This window comes from Myotis lucifugus, unplaced genomic scaffold (assembly GCF_000147115.1).
Source record: "Myotis lucifugus unplaced genomic scaffold, Myoluc2.0 scaffold_320, whole genome shotgun sequence".
In the NCBI taxonomy this organism is placed as follows: domain Eukaryota; kingdom Metazoa; phylum Chordata; class Mammalia; order Chiroptera; family Vespertilionidae; genus Myotis; species Myotis lucifugus.
The window spans coordinates 1040886-1059528 of record NW_005871368.1 but is presented as its reverse complement, the minus strand read 5'-3'; the positions used below and the strand labels follow the sequence as shown (position 1 = coordinate 1059528).

Sequence of the window (18643 nt, the reverse complement as noted above, 5' to 3'; positions counted from 1 at the left end):
TTACCCTGAAACTCAATAGTATCTTGCAGGACAATTACTCTATCCCCTCTTCTTTTTATACTTGACTATTCTAATACCAAAAAAGATGCAGACCCAGTTTTCTAGGTACATTTACCTTACCTAGGTGAGTTATTTATTGTATAACAATGTTTTACTTAATAAAATGCTTTCAAAAATTAAAAACCAACACATCCCACCAGAATGGACTTTCAACAAATTCAAAAAGTTCAAGTATTCTCCAATCCAAAGTTTAAAGGAACTATATTTTATCATATTTATCCATCAAATCATAAAATCTCTTCTTTCCCCTCATTGGATCTTTTTGAACTGGGAATTATCGTGTTGACCATTCTTAGTTCAATGATTTTTATTTTATAAACTGTGGGGTAGAGGCCCCAAGAAGTGTTCTGTTTGACAAGGTTTCTCCACAGTTCTCAGCATTTTAGAGCTAGGAAGAACCTAATATGCTTCTAATTGAATAATACCTCTGAGAGGCTATTTTGACAGACTCTTAAAATACAAGGGCCTCTGGGGTCACAGAGCCACAAATTCCTACCAAATGATTCAATACTCTACAGAATCTTTCAAAAGAATCATTCAGGTTACGCAAGCATCTAAATAAGAGACAGCCTACTCCATGTTTTTATGATGCTAACTTTTGGGAACTAAACTCATATTTTGATTTGAAAATTATCTCCAGTAGTTTCTTTTTATTGGCTTTCCTTCGCTGGAGTTAGGAAGACTGACACATGCAACCTAAACCCTTTTCTACAATATGTCTTCCAAATGCATGACAACAGCGATCACATCCCTGCTAAGCCTAAACATTCTCAGTCTATTCAATCATTTCTCCTAAGACCTAGGATCCAGACCCCTCAGATCCCACGCAAGCTCTAAGTCATCTGTGCCCTTTGTAAAATGCGGCACCCAGAGCTGACTGGGAATGGCCAGATTGGTCCTGGATAAGTGTAAATATCACCTCTTTTGTTTTGAGCACTATATTTTACTTAATTTAGCTTACAGACAGATAGCCATGTTACACTGTTGATTTAAACAGTCAACTAAACCTAAGGTGAACAGCATAGGTCTCCTTTACCCTCTTCACAAGAGGCTCAATTTTAGCTGCAAAATCCCATCAACTTTTCCCTTGTCATTCCTGTGTCCATGCAGCCACTGATTCAGTCAAGTTAGCCTCCTGCTTAAAAACATTAACTAATCTCTGTATATATGCAAAAGAGCATCTTTCGTCCACTCACCACAGAAACTCTTCTTTCTTATAAGCTGTTGAGCAAGTTTCCAGGTAGACAAAACTGACAAAGTTGACATTCTTTTCCCCTTAAAACACTTAAAAACTCATACTTTACATAGACTATAGATATAACATCACCAGTAACTATGATTCATTGATTTTACTGATCAAGGTCTACTGCTTTAGTCTCTTTCACATAATTTTTTAAAATACTTACATCTTTACAGAAAAATTTATAAAGTTCCACAGATATCAGCAATTCATAAATTCCAAGGGGTTTTTGGATAACTATTTAAAAAAATCACTAACAGAAAAATTTCACTTCCCATTTTTTAAAAAAAAAGTGTACACGCACGCACACATGAGGTTAACTTACTATGCTCAGTCACAGGGTGACAGAAAAAAAAAGTCACCACCATAAAAGGATGTCTGCATAATCTCTCTTAGAACAACATGCCAAGGTTAAACTACTTCAGTTTGGTCAAATCCTGACTACAACTACACAGGGGCCAGAACAAGTCACCGAGAGGTAAGTGCTACATATTTTGCTTTTGCAACAAAATCTTTTGAGTTAAGAAAAACTTTGAAAGCCTACTTAAGGTACAGGTAAAGGGAAAGAATCTACTCAATAACAAGCTATAAACATTTCTAACAAAAATTATGTTATTAATAGAGTTTAAACTCTAGTGACTGGCAGTTCTGACCAGCTAGTATTAAGTTAGGTGAAAGCAATGGATTGTGCCAGAAACATCTTTGCCAAAAAATAGGCTTACTTTGCATTTCTGTGTGAACTCACAATTACAAAAGAACAGTATCAAGTAAATGTTGGCAAATAATGCCAAAACTTCAGGATGCTTTAATACGAAGGGAAAGGAACAAAGCTATTTTAAGATAAGATATTCCTACACTTAAATGTATTGTATATATAAAAGTTATTCAGCACAAAAAGAAAAGAGTTGTAACATTTTACTATTTGGCCACATATCTACATACAAAAAGTCTTTTATATACTTCTATTACTTCTTTTGATATAAACTGATGTTTTTGGTTTATAAAAACATTTTATCAATTTACTCTCTGATCAGTGGCAGTCTGGGCTTCACTGTTTCTCAGTATTTCAACTCTAAATATAAACTATTAATCTGATAAGTAAAAAAAAAAAGAATATCTCTGTTGTTTGCTTTATATTCATTTGATGATCAGTAAGGTTAAACATGCCTCCATATATTTTTCTAGAACTTGTATGTGCTTAAAAAAAATCACAAAACAAGGAATTATATGCAGTGTTTTGCCAATATTTATGCCCAGGTTTGGAATGAAGGTAACAGGAACTTTTGACAAAATATAAACTGTGAGGAAACTTCCTCCAAAGGAGGGTGTGGTTTTGAGTTTTCTTGGGGTGTCGCTCTAAGCATAATACAGTGCAGTGGTTACGAGCCCAGCTCTGGAGTCAGGCTCAAACCTGAGCTGTGTGGCCTTAGGCAAGTCATCGGACATCTCTGGCACCAGTTGCTTCCTTTGTAAAATGTGGAGTGATACCACCGCCAAGTCCTTATAACTCTGGCTCTCATACTAACTGCTAGGAAACTGTCTGCTATCACTATTCTCCCGCCTTCTGCCCATTAAACTGCTACAGGATGAATCCAACAGGCAAAGTTTCCTTGCCCTATCACTTCTGTGAGAAGGATTTTTTTAACTTACTGTCTGGACTCTGCATTTGCTAGTATTATTTCAGTGCATGTTTTCTCTCTGGGATTTAATTGTCCTTTTGGACACAACACTGCAGAGAGCGCACTGCTCTACAAAGCATCCTCACATACATGCTCACCTAACAAGTGGTGGTGGTAATTTCTTTTAACTGGCTTCCGAGAACTTTTCAGTAATAACATGACCAGTCGTTTAATGGAATAAATATTAACTCGGGTCACTATATGACTTTCACTCAGTTATGTATTCCATAAGCATTTATGATATCTATTATAGGACAGTTCTGAAACAGTCTATGTGATGAAAATGTTGTATAAGATAAAGCCATCCTCCTTAAGAAGTTTACACTTTAAAAAAGAGTTGAGCACCCAGTAAAGGAATGTACAAATGATGCTGTTCTCCCTGCTACGGATAAAGGCCTGCTGGAGCGGTAACAGGCCCTAGGGTGTGGTATGTGCTGAGGATGTGTAGTATCCCCCAGTCTGTTCAGTTTCTTAGCCTCCCAAGAAGTTGCAAAATACAGGCTTCAGCACAAGATGAGATAACGCATGTGAAAATCCTGTGAACACTGTAGAGATAACAAAGATCCTTATTGTGTCTTAAAAGCCCAAAGAGAAGAATAAAAACATTTTGTCAAATATCTGCAAATACTTAAAAAGTACTATAAAAATAAATTAATAACATAAAAGCTATCTTGGATAGCCACCATTTTCTTTCAACAGAAATTTCAGTCCAAATGGCTTCATAGAAATATTGTTAAAAATAGTAAAATCTAAAATCATTTGTAAAACTTTTACTTATTTTAAAATATGCCCCAAATTAATGAATTTTTTTATTCAAGTCAACATATTTCCCTCCCCCCCCGCTTCTTGTCTTCCTAGCCCTCCTCTTCTCTCTTGCGTTAAAGTTTTGAGATCTCTTCCGAGTTTACTTATTTTCTACCAATAACATTAGATCATCCTGGAAATAGGAGCCGGGAAGAAAATGTATGGCACTGCGTGTGATTACTGCAGCCAAACTGCCTGGATTGATTCTGACACTTAACTCTATCTTCACAGAAGTGCACTGTGCCTGTTTCATCCATCCAAACTGATCTGTGAAAGTTTGTGAGGATTTATGTGACTTTATGGAGAGTGCCCAGGGCAGTGCCTGCAGTGGTCTGTGCTTAATAATACTGGTTACTGTTATTACTCAAGAGCTTATGTTAATCTAAAGAACCCTTGACGGAGCATCAAGAAAGCCGGGGTTTTGCTATTCTTCTTTTTTTAAAATTGATTTTAGAGAGGAAGGAAGAGGGAGAGAGAGAAACATCGATGTGAGAGAGAAACATCAATTGGTTGCCCTCCGCATGAGCCCCGACCAGGGATGGAACCCTCAACTTGGGTATGTGCCCTAACCCTTCAGTGCATGGGATGGCGCTCCAACCAACCAAGCTGCACCAGCCAGGGCTAAGGGGTATTTATTGAGCACCAATTATGGGTCAGCTGGAGAGACACAAAATTAACAATATGGTCTCTACTCATAGGACTTCACTGACCAGTGGGAAACAGAAAAAAAGAAGCCAAACAACGCATGGTATTGCAAAACAGTGCCCTAACAAGGATACCTGACTCTGCCTTCCTGTGGGTGCTGGGAGTGAGCAAGAGAGAATAAAATCAGACAAGCTTCTAGGAGCAGCTGATTTTGAAGTAAGTCTTGAAGGAGAGCAGAAACTAAGATTACATGACAGAGGAGAGGAGGCACCAAGACAGAAGGAAGGACGTCAAAAAGGCACAGAGTTGTGCGAGAATATAGGGCATCAAGGAAGTTAGGGTGGCTGGAGCCAGGGCACCATAAGAGGGACGATGGCCAGAGACCCAGTGGGAGAGGGAAGTGGAGCTCAGTCATGAAGGAAAGTGTGTCACAACAGAGAGCTTTCCGTCCGCCACCTGAAGCACACCGTGGGAACTGCTGCAGTGGCTGCAAACAGGAGTGAGGGCTGCCTGAAGGCCGGCAGAGGTGGTGTGAATAGTACACACAGGCAGACGACAGACATAAACACGGGTGCAGAGGAGGGTCAGGAGGCTGCAGGCACAGGAAATGCTGGCTGATTGGAGACAGTGGGTGAGGGGGGACACAAGAGTCCTGGCCACCTCCATGTCCCTGACTCGGCACCTGTACAGAGGGACACCTAATTCTGTTTGTCCATAAAATAAGGATATTTAATGTTTCTAATTTCCATGAAATAATGGAGACAAAACCCAAAACTTGAAACTCCCTAGAACTTTAAGGAGAAAAGGTACATATTATTTCTAGAAACATTTTGGACTCAGAGGATAAAGATTATACAAACTCAGACCTTCACTATAAAGAGCCTTTTTATATCACATGGCTAGTTATCCTGCATACAGGTCAAATCATGCCTCATGAAAACAGTATTTGTCTTCCTTACACTGAAATGATTATGGTGGGATTCTTGTTTCTTACAGTTCCTAAATGTTATGTCATAGAATTTGAGTCCTGAGGATTACTACCTCCTTTGTCTTCATCTTTGACAATTTTCATAGCAGCCTAGTCAGTGCTAAAGTTACCAAAAGCCACACAAGGAATAAATAATCAGTGAAAGGTGAAAGGAAAATAGCTGGAACATGTAAAACCCTCGATGTGCAAGTGGGTGTTTAACCAAATAATTTAAATGTCAGGCACCTTTCACTGTCCCAGCAATTCCAATGTAAACGTTTACAGAAGCTGGAGTTGGTCTTCACTGAGTGTCCACTGAGCTCAGGACACTATAAAGGCAAAAAGAACTGCAGACTGGCGACCACTGGCCTTGAAACAGTGCTCTGTGAATCATCCTGTAGATGGCCCTCTGCAGACCCCAGAACCGTACCATGCTGTGGGTGGCAGCTGGGTCATATTTCCACAAGCCAGAAAAAGTGAGCTCCAGGGAGGCAGGGCAGTGAGGTCCCTTCAGACACACTGACCAGGGACAACTCTCCACCATAAACACTCTGGCACGTGTTAGGTTCTTTTTGAGAAAGGACAGGCAGCTGCCAGTGGGTCACCTTTTTGAACAATATTCCCTATTTCCTTCCAAAAAATGCAGCTAGGACACAGTCTTAGCTATTAATGCAGGACTCAAAGCTAGTTAGGAAAAAAAAATCACCTAATAATATAGAAAGATTTATTTTACTAGGTTAACTGGGCTGTGTACTATTAAAGCAGTTGAGTAGCAGCGCTATGAATGTCAGTCCAACTTTGCCAAAGAAGTGAGTGCTAAGAGGCAGTGCCTGTGCTGGTCACAGCCTGTCTGTGCCTTGGGTTTCTTCCCCACAATCAGGAGTTGATATTTCCCACCTATTTCAGTTATTTTAAAAAAAAGATGAAATTAAGTCATTGGTTGAGTGCTAGACCCCAGTATGTGTGACACTGGACTGAACTCCAATGCCCCTGTTGGCTCAGCTTCAAGTACAAGGAGGCTTTGTCAAATAATTGGCAAATACTTAGAAAACTAGGAAAAGAAGCAATGATTTCTTTCTTCCATGAGTTATGTGTGTCTTCAAGGGCACTAGACAGCCTCAGCCTGCTGTCCTGATACATCTGTGCTGGCCTATTTCCTCAGTCGACAGAATCCTTCTTATTCCAATAACTCTGAGCCTGTGTTGGCCCCCTCCTTTTCTAGGGATCTGATTGTTCTTTACTCCAGAATATTTCCCTCAATCTTATCTCTAAAATAGCCAAAGGACAGTTTATCAACAGAAATTAGAGAAAGAACTGGACCAAACACTCATTCTTTAACAATATTCAAATACAATTCATATATATACGTATATGTGTATGTGTATGTATATGTATATGTATATGTATATGTATATGTATATGTATATATATCCACATTTCTGTGGCTCTCGTGGTTGTTTTTGAAAGTGTGCTCCTGAACTTCCTCTTTGGTGCATGCCACTGTGGACACTTTGAGCCAGAGCATCTCGATGTGTAAACATTCTTGAGCAGACTTCACCTTATAGAGAAATCACCTCCTATTTATTATTTCAGCGTGACTTGACCCATTCAATTCATTGCTGAGGCCTGAATATAAACAAAATCACCAGAAGTTTAACCCCTTTTCATTTAAGGTGTATGATTACTAAGAGAATAAATACTGGGGGTGATGGTGACTTTTCAGGAATCTTAAAGCAAAAATTAAAGCTGGTATTCTAGCTCTTACTAAATCTTTGAATATAGTGAAGGTTTATTCTGTTTCTGCCACAAATAAAAGCTAAGGAAATAATTGCCAAGCAAGTAAATTGGAATTGTAGGTTTCTATGTGTGCCCTGAGAAAAATCACAAAAAGGCTCCAAGTTGGTGTCTAGGGTAAATATTTCCAGAATACAGGTTACATTAGAACTTAGATAATCTTCTTAACTATTAATGAATGAGTTGAGGATGGGGGGGGGGGGGCCTTTTATTTTTTCCTTTCTGTGGCTAGAAAAAAACTTGCCAGTTCATGTCAACATGTCCGGTTATGCAAAAATGAGATGATAGTGTCTTAAGAAACATTAGCTACTCTATCAGTAATGAACTCAACTCTAGAGAAAAACATACATAGGCAACTTACAAAAACATAAGTAAAAATACTTTGGAGGATATTTCCCTGTGGAATAACTTGTTTTATGCATGTTCGGATAACAGTAAGTGAAAGGATTAATATTGTATTATAGAGACAATCCTGAGATGGTTTCTTTTGCTTATTAACAAAAGTGGCATAGATTGTTGCCAGAGTACCTGCCAGGTAGTTTAATTTCAGGAGGAAAAGGTGTTCCTCTGGTGGAACCTGAATTAAGGACCCATCTCATGCAGCCTAGTTACTATCAGCGCCTTCAGGGCAAAGATTGCAGACCTTATTTATGTCCCTGGGGTGGGACATTAATGATAGCTTAGGGACCATGCATATCTTCTCACTAGAAAGCATTATGAGGAAATTATAATTCTTAAAGTATTCTAAGGAAAAAATACCTAGAACAAACACTTCTTCGTGCTTTTCTCTATGCCATAAAACGACAAGCCATAGTATTTTCAAGTACAACTTGGTATACCTATCCTAAATAACATGTCAGAAGCTGTTGCCTAATACTTATGAAAATGTGAAATACTTAAAATATATTCTAAAGTAAATAAATTAGAGAAAGGAAGTTAGTTAGTTAATTAGTTATGAATAAAAGAGGAATGGCTAAAAGGGGGATCTGCAATCCAAAGGCTGGTAAAGGAGCACTGTAATGAAAAGAGCAAGCAGAACCCTGGTGTGTGTGAGAAGAAACCACAGCAGAGAATATTGAGAAAACACCTCATTCAGATAATAGCACATTCCAAATATCATACACTCTTCTTTCAGTTTTAGGCCCTCTGGTATTAAAAGATATCATATCTGTATTTCCAGGACCTCGCATATAGAGGCACTAAAAACACTTATTGATGAATTAAAAAATGGAGTAAGTCAAGGTTCAGGGAGGTAATCCTGAATTCTAAGATGATTAAAGAAAAGTATAAAATAATGTCTCTGAGGGAAGATGATAATAAATTGGGAATGACTGAAATAAGACTAGGATAACAATAGTCAAATACATGAAAGGATTTTTCTGTCAATTTGGAAAAGATAAAATTAACTAAAACTATAGCATTAATAATATAGATAGATGTAAGCAAGAAGTAAAGTAGTATAATAGAGTTGTTGACTAATGAACTCAACCTTCAACAGGTTAGTAAATATCCAAATAAACGTATTTCAGAACAGCCTAGATCCTTCTTTCCCTAAGAGCATTTCTGAAGCATGACATTTACATGACCAAACTATGCAAGGCCTTTCTTTGATTGACATAGGACTAGGGTGGGTAGTACGAGGCCCCTCCACAGTCTTCCATCACAGTTTATAAGGTGGTGGCCACAGGTCTGGCTTTCTATTTGGAAAGACACCTCACATGGAAGTGGGAGCCCTGTTGTCCTGAGGAAGAATCATTCCCCTACTCAGGAGAAGCTGGGCCACGTGGTGCCCAGGCTGTTAATTTACAGGTAAAGATAGCCTGAAAGCCTAGGCCACTTTGAAGGCACAACCTCTCCGCATTTCCAGGGCAGGATGAATTAGCTGCCCCTGCCAAGGATGGGAAAGAGACTTGAGGCCAAGTCATCAGAGAGAAGGATCCAGCATGACCTTAAACCTCTCTGGCACTCAGTTTCCTCCCATGGAAAGTAGTAGGTGATAGCAACACTCAGCCTGCAGGGTTGTTAAGAGAGTTCTTCGAGACATGACTTAAAGGTAGGCACCTAAAAAACTAATGCATAAAGCTGACTAAAGAGCATTAAAGGGCTAACTTTGAAAAGCATGTCACAGGACAAGGTTTTCACAAAAAGAGCTGAATTAAAATGTTTTTCCCTCAAATTAAAAAATTATATTTACCTACTTACTTATTTCACAGTCAAGTCATTTTCAATGATAAAATTGTAGACTACATTAAAAAAAAACTTAAAAATTACTTGTACAAAATTTGACATATATATCCATGCAGGGGTGTGTGTGTGTGTGTGTGTGTGTGTGTGTACAGTTGCTTTTCCTCCCCCCAAAGTGGTATATTATGCAATTTGTTTCCTACTTAACATTATTCCCTGTCAAGAAATAGGCATGTACACTGCTATTTTCAATGGCTGCATAGTATTCCACTATATGGCTATACCATAAAATATTTAACCAATCCCCTAATGGTGGACATTTAACTTGAATGCAGATTCTCACCTTTATAATTAACATGGTGTTAAACATGCTTTGACTTAAAATGTTTTGAAACCCCTGCCATTTCTAGCTCTACTGGATGCTATATTTAATTCAGTATAGAGGGTGAACACGCATTTACAACTTGACAAGAAATAGCACAGTCTTCTTTGATTCTTACATTAGTGGTAACTTTCCTAGTCTCTATAATAATAATCACATGGAGAATGATGAGACTCCACAATGTATTTTTCCCTATTATGTATTTTAAAAAGCAGTTCCCATGAACGTGCTTGGAAATATTTCTCAAAATAACACGTATCTGTTAAGATTTTCAGAAAGCAATTTTTTTTTCATAAAAAGTAGAAAAATAAAAGAAGCTCTTGCTGCTGTTCCTAAGATGCAGCCTTTGCCTGGAATTTTCCTTTCTCCCTCGTGTCTAGTCTTAGTTCTTGGAAAGTTACTTCTCATACGAACTGGATAAAGCTTTTTTTTCTACATTTATTCCACAGTTGCAATTCCCATGACTTTCTTTTCAAGAATCACTTCACCTTTTTCTGTACAAAATGCAAAGTCCATATTTATTGTTTTTTTTTCTATTTCATTAATTTCTGCAATTATTTTTATTTGTTTTTACCTTTTTTGGGCAAACTCAGTTCCTTTCTAGCTTCTTGAGCTACATATTTAACTAACCTATTTCAACCTTTTTAAAAATAAATATATTCAACGCTTTGCATCCATCTTCAATGAACTCTTTAGCCACATCCCTCAGTTTTGACATGTAGCATTTTTGTCATTTAGTACTAAGCACTTCAAAATTTGCATTGTAATTTCTTAATCCAGGCATTCCTTAGAAATATATTTTTTAGATTCCAAATTTATCCTTTATCTTTTTATTGTGAATTTGTAATTTAGTTGCACAAGAATCACAGGAAATGTGAGCTGCCAGATGATGCTTTTTCTGGAAGTTCTGAGATCTTTCTGATGACCTTGTAACAGTCATATTTGCAAATAATGGTCATGGGCCTTTAGCACAAATTCTGTTAGCTTTGAAGTCATGTGGGTAAAGCTAAGTCCATGATCTCTTTTTTTATCTGGCATATTCTTTTTTTTTGTTTATCCTCACCTGAGGATATTTTCCCATTTATTTATTTATTTATTTATTTGTGTGTGTGTGTGTGTGTGTGTGTGTGTGTGTGTGAGAGAGAGAGAGAGAGAGAGAGAGAGAGAGAGAGAGAGGGAGGGAGGGAGAGAGAGGAAGGGAGAGGGAGAGACACAGAAAGAGAAACATCAATGTGAGAGAGACACATAGATTAGTTGCCTCCTGCATGCATCCCAACCAGGGCCGGGGTGTTCCAATTATCTATTGGAACGTATGCACAGGTGACCAGAGCGCCTCATTTGGATATACCAATACAGACGTCAAAGGGTACTTACTATTAATTAATATGGCCGAACTTAACCAAAAACTAAGAAGAGAGAAGACACAGGGGATAAACAATGCAAGAAATCACACGGGTTTATTTACCAGAGAGCTGATGGGTTTCAGTCCTTGGCAGGCCACCCGGAGACACTGGCTGACAGAGACACACGGAGGTCGTCAAAATACGCAGCTGAAGAGAGGCCTCTTAACAGTCTGGGCTCAGAGGCAGAGCAATAACGGCAGTTTCCAGGGGGAAGGAGAACGGCTTGTCTGTGGAGGTCAGACAGACGTCTGACTGCCGTTGTGAGGGTCCTTCTTTTATGCCCCATGGGTGGGCTTCTTCAGTGTCTCATATCAGTGTGCTCCGGTGGCCTTCTGGGCTTATCAGGATACACACGCAGAGGGTTACAAGGTACTTATCAGGAGTGCACACGCAGGGAGTGGTTGGCCAGGAGTTACAAGTTATTTGTCAGGAGTTAACATGCAGGGCGTTACAAGTTACTTATCAGGGTCTCACACACACACACACAAATTAAGTTCCTCTTCTAAGTAAAGTTTAAAATTCACTCTAATAAAAAAATGAAATTTGATTATACTATTTTATACTAACTAAACTTATTACTATAACACGGGGATAGAGCCTAAAACCAAAGTATGTGCCCTTGACTGGAATTGAGCCTGGGACCCTTCAGTCTGAGGGCCAACACTCTATCCACTGAGCCAAACCAGCTAGGGCTTATCTGGCATATTCTAATAAAAATTGTTAAAATCTCACATTAAGGTTGTGAATTTGCCAATTTCTCCTTTAAATTCTGTCAAATTTTGTTGTTACATGCACAATCATGATTATTTTTACATTCTTTGTAAACTACTCTTTTAAATTTTGTAGTGACCCTCTTTATCCCTGTTAATACTGAATGTGCTTTGGATTCTATGTTTTCTGATGTTAATATTGCTACTCTAGCTTTTCACACTATTTGGTACCTGTTCTGCCAAGCTTTTCTGAATCACTTTGAGTTATATCTCTTCTAAGCAGTACAGACCTGGATTTTTAAAAATCCAAACTGATAGTCTCTGTCTTTCAATGTGTAAGTCCAATCCATTCAAATTTGCTGTGACACATTTCTACCCTCTTATTTTGTGTTTTTTATTTACCATCTTCATTCTATCCTTTCCCCCACAAAATCTCCTTTCCTGTCTTCTGTTGATTCGTAAGTTCTACTTCCATTTCTGTTCCCTTTTAAAAGTTTAGGCTGTATTTCCATATTTTAACAATTAACCTAGCAACACTGTATGTAACGCACACCTGTAACAATAGTGCAATCCTCTGGTAACCCTGGTTGTCTGTTAGTATCACTGTTTTAAGATTGTTAAAAATAAGTTAGCAGAGATCCAATTCATTTAATACCACAGTCAGAGAAGCGGATTTGCAGTCAATTTCCCCTTTGATGACTTTCAGATGAGATTCATGCATAGATAGTCCTACCAGAAAATTATTTTTCATCTAAAAATAACTTCACAGAACGTATTGCCAACTCTTCCTTAGTTTTATCAAAGCTTAACCTCATACACGGAGTTTTATTGTAGGAACTTTTTATTCTTTAACTCAGGACTTGAAAGTTCATCCTAACACTATAACAAGACTTGGAAATAATCCAAATATCATCAAGAGAATAGCTAAGCAAATTATACTGTAGAATACCCATCAAATATCTACATAAAATTTACACATATGACAGATGAATAGATTATACTTATCCAGGAAAATGTTAAATGAATAGAGCAGAACACAAAATACCACAGATGTAATGCTTGCTACTATGTGTGAATGAAAGAATGTATACTACTTGCATCAATGGGGTACCTGAGAAATAATACAGTTTAAAGTTAAATTAATTTGTCCCTTGAAGCAGCTTAAGTTTTTTCTCTCTCTTTTCCTTTTCTTTTTTGTCAGTTTTCTCATGTTTGTTGTGGTCATCTTCTTCATCATCATCTTTTTCTTTCTTTTAAGAAAACCTAACTTTCAGTTCCTAACAAAACCTTGTCTTGTTTCTCATACTTTTTTAGGTTAACACAAATCAGATCACTGTGGTAAGTTCACATTTCACTACATAAATGTGTGACTGATTTCATTTCCTGGCAGTAATATGCACTTGGGGGGTGGGGAGGGAAAGTCCATTAAAAGCAGCGTTTTATGCCCGTCTGAAATGTGGGGTGCTTTACATGAATTTATTCTTAACCAGACAATGATTCACAAAAAGAAGGGGAAAGTTCTGCCTAAAAACTTAGTGCACTCCCCCTTGTCACAAAAAATAATTTGTCCTATTTAAATGGTTCTAGTTCCTTTCCCAGGGCTTTGCCAAAATCACCAAATTGTGAGGTAAAAACATGAATCTTATTCTGTTCTTCCTGTTACTATATATGTAACCATATTACCAATCATAGATATTTTTAAAAGTATATGAATCTTAACATTTTTAAGTTAGATCTATAAAAGGTAGTTTATATTGCTTTGAGTTAAATCTGCTTTTCATTAGACTTGTTTTTTTTCTAGAGACCTTGAACACCGCTGATGGATATAAAAATGGACACCAATTTTACTACACCCTCTACAACTCCTCCGGAAAGTGACTGTGACCTCTACGCACACCACAACACAGCCAGGATAGTAATGCCTCTGCATTACAGCATTGTCTTTGTAATTGGGCTCGTGGGAAACTTGTTGGCCTTGGTTGTCATCATTCAAAACAGGAAGAAAATCAACTCTACCACCCTATATTCAACAAATCTGGTCATTTCTGATATACTTTTCACCACTGCTTTGCCTACACGGATAGCCTACTATGCCCTAGGCTTTGACTGGAGAATCGGCGAGGCCTTGTGTAGGATAACTGCTCTTGTGTTTTACATCAATACATATGCAGGTGTCAATTTCATGACCTGCCTGAGCATTGACCGGTTCTTTGCCGTGGTACACCCTCTGCGATACAACAAGATGAAAAGAATTGAACATGCAAAATGCATTTGCATATTTGTCTGGATTCTAGTATTTGCTCAAACACTCCCACTACTCATAAAATCTATGTCAAAGCAGGAGAATGAAAGGACAACATGCATGGAATACCCAAACTTTGAAGAAACAAAATCTCTTCCCTGGATTCTGCTTGGTGCATGTTTCATAGGCTATGTGCTTCCGCTCATAATTATTCTCATCTGCTATTCTCAAATCTGTTGCAAACTCTTTAAAACTGCCAAACAAAACCCACTAGCTGAGAAGTCCGGTATAAACAAAAAGGCTCTCAACACAATAATTTTTATAATTGTTGTGTTTATTCTCTGTTTCACACCTTACCATGTAGCAATTATTCAGCACATGATTAAGAAGCTTCGTTTTCCTGATCTCCTGGAATGTAGCCAAAGACAGTCATTCCAGATTTCTCTGCACTTTACTGTATGCCTGATGAACTTTAATTGCTGCATGGACCCTTTTATATATTTCTTTGCATGTAAAGGGTACAAAAGAAAGGTTATGAAGATGCTGAAACGTCAAGTCAGTGTATCAATTTCCAGTGCTGTGAAGTCAGCCCCTGAAGAAAATTCACGCGAAATGACAGAAACTCAAATTATGATACATTCCAAGTCTTTAAATGAAAAATAAAAGGGAATTAAATCTTGGATTTATAGCAAAGTAAACTGTATGACAAACTTTGCATTACTTTTTTTATAAAGCAAAATGATTATTCAACTTCCAATTAGGATTCTTCCAAATTCCTTAATTTGGGCACTATTTCCCACCTCCAACTTGGAAGTAAACTCAAGTTTTTTACACTCAAGAGAACGACATAAAGCTAAGATCTAATTTGTAAATGGAATGTGATACCAAAAGGAAGGCTATTTTAATAACTCTCAGTATAAAAGAGAAAGGTTTGTATAAATGAAAATTTTAATCATTAACATTTCCTGCCAACAATTTGGCAAAAGAAAAAAGACTGTTAAGATTGTATATTGCCAGTGTAAAAATGTTAATATTGTAATATATTTCTTTTTTTATAACGTATTTTTTCAATCCATGTTTTGTTTTATTCTAAGACTTTATTTCCTCAATAATACAGCTGTTTTGTTTTGTTTTGTTTTGTTCTGAGTCATAAAATTTTACTTCAAAGAACTCTTTTGGAATAAAGAACAGGATTCTACAAAATTATGAGTATGCTCTTCAGTGGTCACTGTCAACTAACAGCAAGAGTTACAAGAACACTATGATTTAGCAGTAGATAGATTTGGAAAGCAACATTATAGTGCATGATGATACTGACGGAGGCAATGAAAAGTATTGAGCTCTTCCTCCACACAGCCCGATAGTGTTTAAGGGCCACTGCTCAGGAATATGACGAGGGGTCTATGTGGAGGTACTCACTGGGAAGAGGGTCCACTTGCTAAATTCTTCTGGGAATAAAAAATACACAAATATATTTGGTTTTTCTTGGGTCTCTAGGGGATCATTTCTCTTTTTTATTCATAGATACCCTGTGCCTTTCAGTGGTCTGGGTTACCAGAAAGGGCAGGAAGGATGAGCAGCAGGTGGTGGTAGAGTTGCTGCTTGCCTACAAAAGATAGGGAGTAAAATGCAAAATTATAAACGCAGACTTCCCAGGATTCTTTGCAAGGTTATATATTTGCTCAAGTGAGTGGCTTAGTATGAGTAGCATGACCTCTGCAAGTACAGTCACGCTGTCTGCCAGCTCAAATTTGTTTCACTCAATCCTGAAATACTGCAACACAGTATCTGTGTTAGCAATGACATCAATTGTGGTAATGGAACACAAAGAAATTAAACGCTGTATTATGAGTCATACTTTAAATTTTTATTAGGTTTTATATCCTGAAAATAGTTTCTTTTAAGTTCTTATCTTACTCATTTTCAATTTTTAACCTGTAAGAAAATTAATCTTAATGGTTGATTCAACACCATTTGCTGAGTACTTTCAGATTTGTATTGCATTAACTTCACAAAGAGCTGCCTGACCTTATAGCCACTGACAAAAACAGACACTGATCTTTGAAACACTTTATGGCAATGGTTCTCAACCTGTGGGTCGCTACACCTTTGGGGGTCCAACGACCCTTTCACCGGGGTCGCCTAAGACCATCGGAAAACACATATATAATTATATATTGTTTTTGTGATTAATCACTATGCTTTAATTATGTTCAATTTGTAACAATGAAATTGGGGGTCACCACAACATGAGGGTCACGGCATTAGGAAGGTTGAGAACCACTGCTTTATGGAGACAGGTGAGACCACATGGATGGAAGTCAGAATCTTAGGGATGGAAGTCAGAATCTTAGGGCCTTTCCTTCATCTGTAAACTTTCCCAAGTGAAAGAAAAGAAAGAGCAACACATTAAATTTTTATGCATGCAGTCATCTGAGTTGGGTCCCCAAAGAAAAACATAGTGAAAGCTGCTAAAGGAAAACCAGAAATAAAGCTTCCTTAATTCCAGAGTATCTTTATGGTATACCAGTTCTATGGCTACATTTGAGCATACACTATTGTATATATGAACCAACAAGCTGCTTCATAGCAAATGAAAGAGTCCTCTCAGTGCTAATGGGTTCAATTCTTAAGATCCTTGAAACATAAAAGTAAATACCTATGTCACTTGATAAAGGAATTATGTATTCTTTTATCTGTTTAGTTTTCTTCCTTCTCTCTCCACTATACCACAGATCTATATAAATAACTTTATCCAATCACCAGTAGCCATATTACCAAAATGGTAAATAGTAATCTATCTCCAGCTAATCTTTTTTTTAAGTCTATGCTCGTGACATGCAGCTATTCGCTCTCCTTCAAAAGGCCCATACTGCCTATTTCATTCATGAAGCCACTGTTCACACATGGCCATGGGGCACCTTCCCATTGTCTTGTATAATAGGTAGGCTTTACATTTATTTCCTGTGCATTTCCCTCACAAACAGGTAAACTAGGAAAACAGGAACCGTGCTGTATAATTTTTGTATTCTATTACAGAACAAAGGAGGTGGCCTTATTTGAAAATCACACCACCGTAAGTATTTTCTATATGAATCAGGTGATATATTATTAACAACTTTAAAAATAATAAGTAGTTAGAAAAACTTATCTAGGCAAGCTGATAGTTATATGGCAGTTAACCATATTTACCTCTTTCATAATTGTATGTTTATTTCTAAAAGACTCATTTGGTTAATTTTTTTTAAAAAAAACCCTCAAAACTATTTAGTTTAAATCAGTATAAATGCATTGATGCTTCAGTGGTAGCACAGAATAGTACAGATAGTATAGGATAGTACAGATAGTAAATGTTAGGTATCAGAAATGATATCAGGTATATATGAAGAGCTCAATAATTTACAAAATAGTCCATACATTATGTAACGTCTTCCTTTACACAATCCTGTGAAACAGGATGAGTAGATAGTATCAGCCACACTTTATAAATAAACCTAAGAAAAGGCACCTGGTAAATTAGAGGCAGCATAAGGAATATAACCCTTAACCCCAGAAAGAATGCAGAACTGAATCACATAGACCAAAAAAGTATTAGAAGGTTTGTTTTATTATATACCAGCAGACAATCTATCCTTAAATAGGACAAATAACTAACAGTAAGTAGATTATAAACTCAGCTAGGCTGTGGGTTTGTGAGGATGACGATGTCGTCTGTTATATACACAGCATGACACAAAACCTGGCACACAGAAGGTTCTCAAATATCCATCTAATCAGACAGCACCTGTTTTGTACTATTACTAACAATATTCTAAAGTCCTACTGAAATATTTGAAGTTCTTCATGTCTCAATGAAGTGAAAAGAAACTCTATAAATGCTTAATTACATGTTAGAGCATATGTTATCTTCTAAGACCCTGCAATTTAAACTAGACCTATTAAAAGATAGAGTTAACTGCCCAACAAGTAGATACAGAAATATGTTCTGCTTGGAAATAATTTTATATTTCAAGAAGCAAAAGGTAGTGATGCCCACCAATCAGTAAAAAGAATCAGACAATTTTAAAAGGGGAAGCACCAATCTTAAATTAGCCCTTAAAATGGTCTATTTTGGCCACTTTTACGCCCATTGTAATTTGTTATTCTTTGCAAAAGCTAAAAACATTTGCTCACTGACTATTCAGGTAAGAGTGAAAAGATGAAAGGCTGACCTGTGACAACAGGCCCATTCTTCTGAATCCCAGGAGGACTAAATGCGCTCGGAGAACTGCTGCCAATGGAAGTCTGTTTTACATTCAACTCTGAAAAACTGATCACTTGAAAGATAATCCCCAAATTTCTTTTCAACTAAAATTTCAATTAGCCAAGAAGAAACAATTATTACCCATTTACTACATGCCACTTTTTGGAACACTTGACAGGTATTATCTCATTTAATCCTCACCACTTTAAGAGATGGGTACAATTATCTCCATTTTGCTGATGAGGAAACTAGAGTGCCAGGCCACATGGAGAGGTGGAGTCAGGAATTAA

At 37.3% G+C, this 18643-nt stretch overlaps 2 protein-coding genes across 4 annotated transcripts in view; one reads left to right on the top strand and one right to left on the bottom strand.

Moving 5' to 3' along the window:
- Nucleotides 1–18643, bottom strand: part of UBAC2 (UBA domain containing 2) — a 144785-nt gene that overhangs the window by 31848 nt on the left and 94294 nt on the right.
- On the top strand, nucleotides 1627–15473 carry GPR183 (G protein-coupled receptor 183). 3 transcript variants are annotated; one of them, XM_006100638.3, is made up of 3 exons: nucleotides 1663–1778; nucleotides 4482–4644; nucleotides 13670–15473. In XM_006100638.3, the coding sequence occupies exon 3, from the start codon at nucleotides 13688–13690 to the stop codon at nucleotides 14771–14773; it is 1086 nt and encodes a 361-aa protein (XP_006100700.1). In that variant the 5' UTR covers nucleotides 1663–1778; nucleotides 4482–4644; nucleotides 13670–13687; the 3' UTR covers nucleotides 14774–15473. The 3 variants fall into 3 exon arrangements, with proteins under 3 accessions (XP_023619969.1, XP_006100700.1, XP_023619970.1); XM_023764202.1 differs by lacking the exon at nucleotides 4482–4644 and adding an exon at nucleotides 13183–13206 and having other exon boundaries at nucleotides 1717–1778; nucleotides 13672–15473; XM_023764201.1 differs by lacking the exon at nucleotides 4482–4644 and having other exon boundaries at nucleotides 1627–1778.

Bases quoted from the DNA above. Each gene is read 5' to 3' on its own strand.
- GPR183 (XM_023764201.1), top strand. From the start codon at position 13,688: ATGGATATAAAAATGGACACCAATTTTACTACACCCTCTACAACTCCT.